At 40.0% G+C, this 12,624-nt stretch overlaps 1 protein-coding gene across 2 annotated transcripts in view; it reads left to right on the forward strand.

Moving 5' to 3' along the window:
* Nucleotides 1-4,555, forward strand: part of cd34 (CD34 molecule) — a 42,405-nt gene extending 37,850 nt beyond the window's left edge. The window contains exon 5 of one of the 2 annotated variants that reach the window (XM_072563602.1): nucleotides 1,635-4,555. In XM_072563602.1, the coding sequence (XP_072419703.1) occupies nucleotides 1,635-1,832 (198 nt within the window). In that variant the 3' untranslated portion in view covers nucleotides 1,833-4,555. The remainder of the gene's footprint in view (nucleotides 1-1,634) is intronic. The other variant, XM_072563603.1, reaches the window with a different exon arrangement.
* Nucleotides 4,556-12,624: the final 8,069 nt, after the last annotated feature.

Here is a 12,624-nt window from a genome sequence, read left to right on the forward strand (position 1 = left end):
CTTTGGGCTCAATCTCCAACTATCATTTACTCCTCCCCCCCTCCCCCACCCTATCTTCAGAATAAAAAAGCAACCTTTTTCCTAGCTACCATCAGTTCTGAGAAAGGGTTACTCAACCTGAAACATTAATTCCAATTTCTCTCCACGGATGCTGCCTTGTCTAGCAATTCCTATTTATGTCCTAAGCAGGGCACTGCATTGGTCATTATCATTCCTGGATGTCAGAAAGTCAAATGAGACTGCTAAACCCATTGATTCACTTTGCTAAACAACATCATTACTAAGAATGCCATTGCTGATAGTGTTACAGCACTATTTGAAACTAATGTGGGTTAGTAACCTAGGAGAAAGTGAAGACTGCAGATGCATCGCAGGAGAATCAACGTTTCGGGCATAAACTCTTCATCAGGAATGTCAAAATGTCGCTTGTCCAGCTCATGGGATGCTGCCTGACTTGCTGTGCTTTTCCAGCACTACACTCTCTACTAGATTAGCCAAACCAAAATCATCATCATCTTTTGTTAAGTAACTTTTTTTTGACCAAACTCCATTAAGACTCCTCGACTGTTATTAACTGTTAGTCTGAAATCCATTAGGAAACCAAACGAAAAAGTGGGTGAAAGAAAACCAGAAACTGATGGAAAAGCTCAGTAGGTCTGGCGCCACCTGTGGAGAGAAATCAGAGTTACCTTTCGGGTGCAGGGACCCTTCCTCAGAACTGTTTTTGTTTCTGATTTCCAGCGTCCGCAGTTCTTTCGATTTTTATTAAGAATGTGAGAGACTCGGATTAGTCTTTAAACTAGGAGAAAGTGAGGACTGCAGATGCTGGAGATCAGAGCTGAAAAGTGTGTCGCTGGAAAAGCGCAGCCGGTCAGGCAGCATCCAGGAAACAGGAGAATCGACATTTCGGGCATAAGCCCTTCTTCAGGAATGTCCATTCTCCTGCTCCCTGGATGCTGCCTGACCGGCTGCGCTATTCCAACAACACATTTTTCAGCCTTAGTCTTTAAACTGTAAAAACTAATGAAGCAGAGGGAATCTTTGGTTAGTTTGCCCTATTCACATCCTGTCTCTATTCTAGCAATCCCAGTGTAGATATGATTTCTTTCAACATTAAATTGTGCGCACCAGTCTTAAGACTAAGGGTCGGTCGCCTGAACAGGGAGTGAGAGCCCTCTGGCGGCTTCCACTGAATTTGTAGATCACAGTCAACAACAATCAGTAAACGTTCGCTGTAAGGGTTCATTAACTGGAATGCACAGTTTTGACATTGATGCCCGTAAATTTGTGTAAAGTAAATTGGGGACCAAAAGTCCACTTTTAGAAAATTGCCAGATATTTATTTTTAAGAGGTCATTAGCCATTAAGGTCTAAAATGAAGTCGCATGATTGTCAGCGAGCGAAAGGCAACATTTCCTCCAACATTCTGCTTCCAAATTCTTGTCTTGGCGAAAGGCAAGAGCCCTTCAAAGTATAGCAGTCCACGCAAACACATTAAATTCCCTTTATAAGGTTACAGGTCACTAAAGTCCAATGGCTCAGTGTCAGCGATTTTGAGGCAGGGTGAATGTACAACCTGGGCTTGGCAGCTTTGTGCGCTGGCAACAAATTCAGCTTCTCCTTTCTCTTTTAAGGATGAGGAGCCCGATGCACAGGATCATGACAGCACAATGTTTTCTGTTGCTCCAGAGGACCAATCAGATGCGCATGAGAAGCCAAAACTGAATGGAGAGGCACAGGAGAATGGGGAGAGCCAAAAAGCTGCGGCAGGAGAGCCAACAGGGAATGGTCACCAGAGAAAAAAAACAGATGAAGCAGACACAGAACTCTAATGCACGATGGAAAGAAATGAAGGTGTCACTGTCCGATTCTCTAAATTATGACCCCATGCCAGGTACTATACATTTGGCTTACAGAACTGAAGATAAGTCTTCTAATTATAAAAGTAAATTAACAGTTGAACTCACAAAGAAAAATGCCAAGACTGTCCTTGTATTCTGTGACCTGGTTTACAATTGGCTGTCCATAAAAGTGACGTGCGAATTGACTTTTCAGTGATAGCTGGTGAATCCTGCAGTTTAAGATCAACTTGAGCCAAAGATAACATGCAATTAATGGTTTGCTGGTGGGTAATAAAAGGCAGGATATAATTAATTAGGGTAATGTGCAGGATGAATTTCTACATTGAGCACTGATTCAAAACAGTCACTAGATGTAAGTTCGTGAAATATTCTGTTTCCCCATCACCTAGATACCTGAAATTTATGAACATACAGCATTTCCAGTTGGAATAATGGCTTGTCAAATCACATTATGTGCATTCAGATACAAACATAAGTTAATCAGATATCCGTTCAATGCATTCAGTCAAATAACTGCTTCCCTGTTGTACTTGGAAGTCAAATCAATAACATTTCATTGTGGTTATCCAATGATATACTTCCCACAGATCCACACATTTTGAAAGGGCGGCCCCAAACCTCATCAATTTATTTTTCCTCCTTAACTCTTCCGATCTGATCACACAGTCCTTCGTAGTATCTGTACATAGGAAAGTTGCATTGGAGTGGTAGCCACGTTTTGTTATCTGTGAGGAGTCCGTTCCCGTAACCGCGGTAATGAGGATGAGTGTATTGAAATTGCCAAATAGACATTGTAAAGAAAAACGTTACTTCTTACAATCAATATAAGCATTAAAAAAGCATTTTATGGCTTAAAGTGTAATGTTATAGTTTCACCTTCACCCCCTCGCCCCTCAAGTACAGCATTCCCATCGTTGTCACCATTCCTGCAATAAAGTGTCGAAATTGTCTCTTGGTAGTCATAGCAAATTCACGGATTGTGTGGAAACATAAACAGTAGAGAAATGCAATTCTCTTAATTATATGGATAGGATAGGCTGAATGGCCTCCTCCCTGCTATAATGATTCAAAAGTTTTAAGTACTGTTTATTTGAAATGTTTGAGTAATGAGTCCGTTATTCATGGATGTAAGAGAAATTACATTAAGATCCAAGAAATTCTGCGAACACATAAAACCATTGGCTGCACCCTCATTCAAGTGACTCGATTCTGTAAAAAGGTTTCAAATGTCATAAAGAAAAAGATGCAAGAGATGAAAGTGAATGGAATACTGGCTGGATGACAACTGGAAATGAAATGGCTTAATGAGGAATTCACAATAGTCAACTAGGTACATTCTACATATTATTACGTGACATTTTACTGTGCACAGTGCGTTAACTAGATTTCAAATAACTTTGTCCCCAACAATCTTACATTAACTATGCCTTTTCAACAACTTCACTGCAAATATTATTTGAACATATCTGCCGTTCTGTAACATTGACAATTACAGGGAATCCGCCTGCTGTGTTTACAGTCTCACTTACACCATAAACTTTCAACTTAAATCTTCATTTATCCAAAGTGCTGGCAGCTTCAGGAAACTTGTAAAGGGTTCACCTCAGTTACTTCATTGCATTCTGCCAAAATATTTATGCATTAATGTCAGAGGATGTTTGTGCCATTTTTCTGGGTCCCCAAGTTGATGGACTCATTAACTAATTTCATTGGTTTACAGTACATTAAAGCTGCCTCCAACAGTGGGTGACCCATGCTTCTGGAAGTTGTGACACAAACTTTCCACTGTCACTAACACAAAGAAGGATTTAGAGAGACCTGTTAAATTTGTTTTTTGAGTAAAATGTTTTACCAAAAACTCATCTCATTCTGAGAGCTGACCTATAGTACCAGATCTTGTGACAATAAGTAGATTGGAACTGAATACTTTCTACATATAACTGTTCATCGTGGAGCCATAATTATGTGTTCTAATATACTGAAAAGTTAGATTCTAACCATCAATTTAGAATATTATAGATTAAGTATATAAGATAACTTAATGATCACAATATATTTTTCTTTACTATGTTAATACTACACAATGTGATCATGTAACCAATGGCATTAGTTATATTCAATCTGATCTAGGAGAAATAAATAAAACAGATGGTTAGTACCTGCATCAATTAACTATATTTTAAAATTGTGAATTTATTTTCCTGAGCAGATCTGAAGGGGAACTAAAATCCTAACATAACTGACTTCTTGTACAGGATTTTTAGTATCCCTCAAAACTGAAAAGTGGAATACAGTAAAGTGTTAGTACTTTTACACCTTGCTACTAACACCACATACTTTGGACTTTTCAGTAATATATCAATACGTGCCTCTAAAATTTGACTTTTAGACCAGATTTTGTAATTTTAACATATGAAATACCCTGTGGAAAATATTTCACTTGGTGCCTTTTTTTTAAAGCATATCACTTGCATGTTTTGATTAAAAATGGCAAAACATTGTTTAAGGAAAAATAGTGTGTAAAATCATGTTCATACGTTTTGCCTCAGCTTGCAGTTTTTTCTATGATTGCTGTGTTAAGATTACTAACATTACAGTTCACTGTGGTAAGATGTCCAAAATGTTAACATTTCTCTGATATTTATGATTTCTACTTCTAATCAAAAATAATAAAAATGGTTGAAACAATTTAAGTTTCTGGTCTCGCAAAGAACCTTTTTTTAACTATCCCAGCATATAGTAATATTTAATAAAGTCACTATGAGAAAAAAATTATCTTTAGCACTGCAACATAGGTATTTCACACCATTGTTTATTAAAATACTTAATAGATATTTTTCTGCAATGCCAGCACATTATTAATTGATGACCAGCCAAATATCTGCTTGGTTCCTATACCCTATTTACATTAGAGATGGCAAGCAGTGCGTTATGCATGAAAACACAGAACATGATGATCTTTTCCACTGCTAGCCAGTATGGATCTTCCCTGATAGTGTGGGCTGGGTCAGCAACCACTAAAATGAAAAAAAAAGTACTTGGAAACAATTGTCGGCATCAAATTGCTTCATCTGTTCAAATTACTATATGCAATATGAACAGGGTTAATTTCAGAGCACTAACAATAAGCACGTGGAATTACTAAGAGAAAGGGAATGAAATTGGGTAGCACATTGACTCAGTGGTTAGCACCACTGCTTCATAGCACCAGAGACCCGAGTTTGATTCCAGCTTCGGTTGACTGTGTGTGGAGTTTGCATATTCTCCCAATGTCTGCATGGGTTTCTGCCAGGTGCACCATTTCCTCCCAAAGTCTAAAGGAATGTTGGTTGGGTAGATAGCCATGCTAAATTGCTCCATCATGTCCAAGGACATGCAGCCTTGGTAGGTTAACCATGATGAATGTTGGGTTACAGGGATAAGATGGGATACTCTTCAGAGGGTCAGTGGGAACCTGATGAGCCAAATAACTTCTTTTTGTACTGTAGGGATTCTATGGAAGTGTTTTTAAAAAGTGTTTTAAATTAGCCATTGCTTTGGTTACTTTCTTTTCAACTCTGAAATGGCCATGAAATTCTTCTGGCTCTTAGTTAAGACTGCATATTATACATAAAAAAGGACTTGATGATTTCACTGAGGAGCAAGCCAAAAAAAAATCCAGTCAGATAGTATGTGAGTCCTCTCTCTGATGTTTATTATGTATCTTTAGTCAAACAAGTTTTCCAGTTCCAATCAACAACCATGATTCACAACGTAAAAATAGCCTTAAATGTTCCTCAAAGTGTTAATAATGATTTGGATTATACAATTTATGTATTAAAATAATTTTTAACATGACTCTTTGTCTGTTGTTATGCAGGCAAAGGGACTAAAGACTGCGTGGACTGATTCGCTGCAAGTGATTGTAAGCTCCAGAGATACTTCCACTTATGTGAATCAGTTTCTTAGCTTACAAGTTTTACAATTACAAAAAAATGCGATAGCTCAGCATATTCAGTAATTACACTTCCTTTGTTTAATTTAACAACACAGTTAACAATGCAGTCAATTTTTGTTTGCCGAATGTCTGTTAGTACTTCCAGATCCTGTGCAGGTTTTGCCAAGGATTTCCTGTGCAGGTTTACAATATTTCCTCTGGAATATCATAAATTAAAATACTTCAATGAAGTATGGAAACATTAACATTTTTGTGCTGCTCTGCCAATGTACGCACTGCATGTTTCTCAGTGCATAGGTAATTAAAGATAAGCCTTTGAAACTTGGTCTTTAACACACAAGACATTTGATGCTTTAGTTAATCTCAAATACAATGAATGTAAATGTCAAGATGTTTGCAGTTGTACTAAATGTTACTGTTTTATCTGCCTAAAGCCTTTCACCTTTTCACATTGCAATAGGAGAATCAAATGGATGGAGAAGTGGAATAAGTGAATTCATCTTTATGTTGGATTCCTTATTTAACAAAAATTTATTTAAGATTTTGTGAAACTTGAAAGGGTTCAGAAAAGATTTACAAGGATGTTGCCAGGGTTGGAGGATTTGAGCTATAAGGAGAGGTTGAATAGGCTAGAGCTGTTTTCCCTGGAACATCGGAGGCTGAGGGGTGACCTTATAGAGGTTTATAAAATCATGAGGGGCATGGATAGGATAATTAGACAAAGTCTTTTCCGTGGGGTGGGGGAATCCAGAACTAGAGGGCATAGGTTTTGGGAGAGAGAGGAAAGATATAATAGAGACCTAAGGGACAACTTTTTCACACAGAGGGTGGTACGTGTATGGACTTAGCTGCCAAAGGAAATGGTGGAAGCTAGTACAATTGCAACATTTAAAAGGCATCTGAGTGGGTATATGAATAGGAAGGGTTTGGAGGATGGGCCGGGTGCTGGCGGGTGGGACTAGATTGGGTTGGGATATCTGGTCGGCATGGACAGGTTGGACTGAAGGGTCTGTTTCCGTGCTGTACATCTCTCTGACTCTATAACTCTAATGAAAGGTGACATTAAGAACAGTGGTATTATGCTGTTAAGTTGCATCCGGTTTTAGCATGGAATAGACAATCAGTAAAACTGCAGCAGCTTGCCAGAAGATGCTAGTGCAGACAGTTGCAGATTTAGCATTGAAATGTGGACCAGATGCAATTTTCATGAAGCTGACTATGTGGGCTCCACTCACCCATTTCCATTGAAGATATGGAGAGCTTTGTCGAACACATTGCAAGTTCCAGAATAGATCAGAGACTGTGTGAATGGGTGCACAGGTTTCCAGACTTGTAAAACATGTTGTCATCATAGGAAAGACTCAGGGAAGGAAGTATCTTCCATACCCACAGGAAATATAGAGACTATCATACCCTCCTGTCTCCCTGCCCTGCCGCAACAGATCCCACTCCAATTTCCCCAAAATCTTCCTCCCTTACACAATGTCAATGACCAGACAGTTCCTTGCTCCTGTTAAGTGTTCAGTAAGATGGAGTAATGCAGAATTTTTGAAGGTGTTGTCCGAAAGAACATTTTAAAAATTAATTTAGATAGCATGTTGGTGATGTTTTATCAATGTTCCAGAACATTCCCCAATTATCTTTTCAAACCTCTACCAGAAATTGAGCAGTACCCTCTTACATGCCTCATAGAATCACTCAAAATCCTTTGCAATGATTTGCTCATTCTCAATCATCAGGTCACTCTTAGAAGGTGTCATGCCAAGTACTACCCACTAAAATCCCTCCGAAGAGTAACCCACCCAGACCCATTTCCCACTGACTAATGCAACTAGCACTTTGGGCAATTTAACTTGGCCAATTCACCTAATGCACATTTTTGGACTGTGGGAAGAAACCGGAGCACCTGGAGGAAATCCACGCAGACATGGGGAGAATGTGCAAACTCCACACAGACAGTCGCCTGAGGCTGGGATTGAACCTGGGACCCTGGTGCTGTGAGGCAGCAGTGCTAGCTACCATACCGCTGTAAAAAGCTCAGTAGGAATAGAACCTGAACCTAAACCAGGAGTCCATAAATCTAGCTCCTTAGTTTCAATTGGATATGATTAGGTATTTTGTCTAATCCATAAGATCAAGTACCATGTTTTCGTAGTAGCTCTGTCTCTCAGTAGACGAAAATTGTGTGCACTCCCAAACACTCTTCAAATGTATTGCTCTCACATAAAAACAGAAATTGCTAGTGAAACCCAACAGGTCTGGTGTCATCTATGGACAGAAAGCAGAGCTACCATTAACTCCAGAAACACTTCTTCAGAATTACTTTGTTAATTCTGCTTTGTCTCCACAGGGTATAGAGTCATGGAGTCATAGAGATGTACAGCATGGAAACAGACCTTTTGGTCCAACTGATCCATGCTGACCAGATATCCTAACCTAATGTAGTCCCGTTTGCCAGAACTTGGCCCATGTCCCTCTAAACCCTCCCTATTTATATACCCATCCAGCTGCCTTTTAAATGCTGCAATTGTACCACTACTTCCTCTGGCAGCTTATTCCATACACACATAATCCTCTGTGTGAAAAAGTTGCCCTTAGGTTCATTTATATCTTTCCCCTCTCACCCTAAATCTATGCCCTCTAGTTCTAGACACCCCCATCCCAGAAAAATACTTTCCCTAATTATCCCAACTCAAAGTTGAGTCCTCAGGACTGTAGGCTACCCAGGCGGAAGATGAGGTGTAGTTTGCTGTCTGATTCATTGTGGCAATGGAGGAGGACAAGGATGGTCATGTCAGAAGAGTAGTGAGAAGGGGAATTAAAATGGGAGGTGACTGGGAGATCAGGTCGGTTCTTATGGGCCTGGCTGTGATGCTTGGTGAAACATTCCCTTTGTTTATGTTTGGTTTCCTCAATGAAGGGAATTCCATATCGGGAGCACCAGATACTGTAAACAAGGTTGAAGGAGAGGCAGGTGAACCTCTGTCTCACCTGGAGGGTCTGTTTGGAAGGCTTGGATAGAGAAGAATTTGTTAAATGTGTACAAGAAAATTTTCTTATTCAATATGTGGATGTACCTACTAGAGAAGGAGAAAAACTTCACCTTCCCTTGGGAAATAGGGCAGGGCAAATGACTGAGGTGTCAGTGGAAAGGAACTCTGGGGCCAGTGGTCATAATTGTTTAAGTTTAAAATAGTTATGGAAAAGGATAGACCTGATTAAAAGTTAAACTCCTAAACTGGAATAAGACAAATTTTGATGGTATAAGGTAATTATTTTCAAATGTTGATTGGGAGACACTATTCGCAGAAAAGGGACAGTTGGAAAGTGGGACACCTTCTAAAATGAGATAACGAGAGTTCAGATGATATGTTCTTGTTAGTGCAAAGGACAAGGCTGATAGGTGTAGGGAATGCTGGACAACTAGAGAAATTAAAGCTGTGGTCAAGAAAAAGAAAGGCATATGTCAGGTGTAAACAGTTGGGATCAAATGAATCCTCAGAGGAGTATGATGGTCGTAGGAGTAAACTAAGGCAGGAAATCAGGAGGGTGAAAAAGAGACATGACATAGCTTTGGTAGATGGGATTAAGGAGAATCCAAAGAGATTCTACAAATACATTAAGAGCAAAAGTGTAACGAGGGAAAGAACAGGGCCCCTAAAAGATCAGCAAGGCCATTTATCTGTGAAACCACAAAAGAAGGGTGAGAACTAATTGAGTATTTTGGGCAGTATTTACCATGGAGAAGGATGTGGAAGCTAGAGAACTTGGAGAAATATATAGTGATATCTTGAAAAGATATTACAGAAGGAGGTGCTGGATGTCTTAAAATGCATAAAGGTGGATAAATCCTTGGGACCTTATCAGGTGTATCCTAGAACTTTGTGGGAAGCTAGAGAAGAGACTGCTGGGCCCTTTGCTGAGATAATCATTTCATGGATAGCCATGGATCAGCAGCTTGAAGACTGGAGGTTGACTAAGATGGTGCGATTATTTAAAAAAAGGTAGTAAGGAATGGTCAGGTAACTGTACACCAGTGAGCCTGACACCAGTGGTGGGTAAGTTCTTGGAGGGGATTTGGAGGACCAGGATTTACATGCATTTGAAAAGGCAAGGGCTGATTAGAAATAGTCAATACAGTTTTGTTCATGGGAAATCATGCATCACTAACTTGACTGAGTTTTTAGAAGTAGTAACAGAGAATTGATGAAGGCAGAGTGGTAGACATTGTCTATATGGACTTCAACAAGAGTACAACAAGGTTCCACGTGATAGAATGGTTAGCAAGGTTAGATTTTATGGAATCCGGGGGAGGCTAGCCAGCAGGATGCAAAATTGACTTGTAAGTGGGAAAAGAGTGTGGTGGTGGAAGGTTGTTACTCTTTTGCCCTTAATGTATTTATAGAATCTGTGTGGATTCTTCTAAATCCTATCTACCAAAACTATGTATACCTGGGATTTTGATGTTGTTGCCATTTCAGAGACATGGCTAGAGGAGGGACAGGAATGGACAGGAATGTTGCAGATTCTGGGATTTAGATGTTTCAGTAAGAACAGAGAAGATAGTAAAACTGGGGTCGCATTGTTAATCAAGTGTAGTATTACAGCAGCTGAGATAATGTTTGAGGACTCATCCATTGAGGTAGTTTGGGCTAATGTTAGAAACAGGAAAGGAGAGGTCACCCTGTAGGGAGTTTTCTATAGGCTTCCGAATTTTCCAGGGACGTAGAGGAAAGGATAGCAAAGGTGGTTCTTGATAAGAGCGAGAATAACAGGGTAATTGTTATGGGGGACTTTAAATTCCCCAATATTGACTGGAAATACTATAGTTCAAGTAATTTAGATGTGTCAGTTTTTGTTCAATGTGTGCAGGAGAGTTATCTGACAGAAAGTAGACAGGCCAACAAGGGGCGATGCCATTTTGGAATTGGTACTGGGGAATGAACCTGGCCAGGTGTTAGATTTGGAGGCAGGTGAGCACTTTGGTCATAGTGACCACAATGCGGTTATGCTTACAATAGCAATGGGCAGGGATAGGTGTATACTGCAGGGAAAGAGGTATAACTGGGGAAAGGCAATTATGATGCGATTAGACAAGATTTAGGATGCATAGGATGGGGAAAGAAACTGCAGGGGATGGACACACTTGAAATGTGGAGCTTATTCAAGGAACACCTACTGCGGGTCTTTGATAAGTATATACCTATCAGGGAGGGAGGTAGTTGTCGAGAGAGGGAGCCATGGTTTACTAAAGAAGTTGAAGCTCTTGTCAAGAGGAGGAAGAAGGCTTATGTGAGGATGAAACGTGAAGGCTCAGTTAGGATGCTTGAGTGTTATAAGTTAGCCAGAAAAGATCTAAAGAGAGGGCTAAGAATTGCCAGGAGGGAACATGAGAAGCTGTTGGCGATAGGATCAAGGAAAGCCTTAAGGCCTTCTATAGGTATATCAGGAATAAAAGACTGATTAGAGAAAGATTAGGGCCAATCAAAGAGAGTAGTGGGAAGTTGTGTGTGGAATCTGCGGACATAGGGGAAGCGCTTAATTAATACTTTTCATCAGTATTCACATTGGGAAAGGGCAATGTTAGTAAGAATATGGAGATACAGGCTGCTGGATTAGATAGGATTGCGGTTGACAAGGAGGAGGTTTTAGCAATTTTGGAACATCTGAAAATAGATAAGATCCCTGGGCCAGATGGGATTTATCCTCAAATTCTTTGGGAAGCCAGGGAGCAGACTGTAGAGCCTTTGGCTTTGCTCTTTATGTCATAATTGTCAACAGGAGTAGTGCCAGATAGCAAATGTTGTTCCCTTGTTTAAGAAGGGGAGTCGGGACAACCCTGGTAATTATAGGCCAGTGAGCCTTAGTTTGGTTGTGAGTAAGGCATTGGAAAAAGTTATAAGAGATAGGATTTATAATCATCTGGAAGGGACTAATTTGATTAGGGATAGTCAACACAGTTTTGTGAAGTGTAGGTCATGTCTCACTAACCTTATTGAGTTCTTCAAGAAGGTGACAAAACAGGTGGATGAAGGCAAAACATATGATGTGGTGTATATGGATTTCAGTAAGGCATTTGATAAGGTGTCACATGGTAGGTTATTGCACAAAACACAGAGTTTCAGGATTGAAGGTGATTTAGCGGTTTGGATCAGAAATTGGATAGCTGAAAGAAGACAGAGAGTGGTGGTTGATGGGAAATGTTTATTCTGGAGCTCAGTTATCAGTGGTGTGCCACAAGAATCTGTTTTGGGGTCACTGCTGTTTGTCATTTTTATAAATAATCTGGATGTGTGCACCATGGGTTAGTAAATTTGCAGATGACACTAAGGTAGGCAGAGTTGTGGATAGTGCCGAAGGATGTTATGGGTTACAGAGGGTCATAGATAAGATGCAGAGCTGGGCTGAGAAGTGGCAAATGGAGTTTAATGCGGAAAAGAGTGAGGTAGTTCACTTTGGAAGAAGTAACAGGAATGCAGAGTACTGGACTAATGGTAAAATTATTGGCAGTGTAGATGAACAGAGAGATCTCGGTGTCCAAGTGCATAAATCCCTGAAAGTTGCCATCCAGGTAGATAGAGTTGTTAAGAAGCATATGGTGTGTTGGCATTTATTGGTAGGGGGATTGAGTTTTGGAGCCACGAGGTCATGCTTCAGCTGTACAAGACACTGGTAAGGCCACATTTGGAGTATTGTGTTCAGTTCTGGTCACTGCATTATGGCAAGGATGTGGAATCTTTGAAAAGGGTTCAGAGCAGATTTACTGGGATGTTGCCTGGTATGGAGGGGAGGCCTTATGAGGAAAGTGTTGGTAAAGTTGGTAAA

Source organism: Chiloscyllium punctatum, chromosome 45 (assembly GCF_047496795.1).
Source record: "Chiloscyllium punctatum isolate Juve2018m chromosome 45, sChiPun1.3, whole genome shotgun sequence".
Lineage (NCBI taxonomy): Eukaryota > Metazoa > Chordata > Chondrichthyes > Orectolobiformes > Hemiscylliidae > Chiloscyllium > Chiloscyllium punctatum.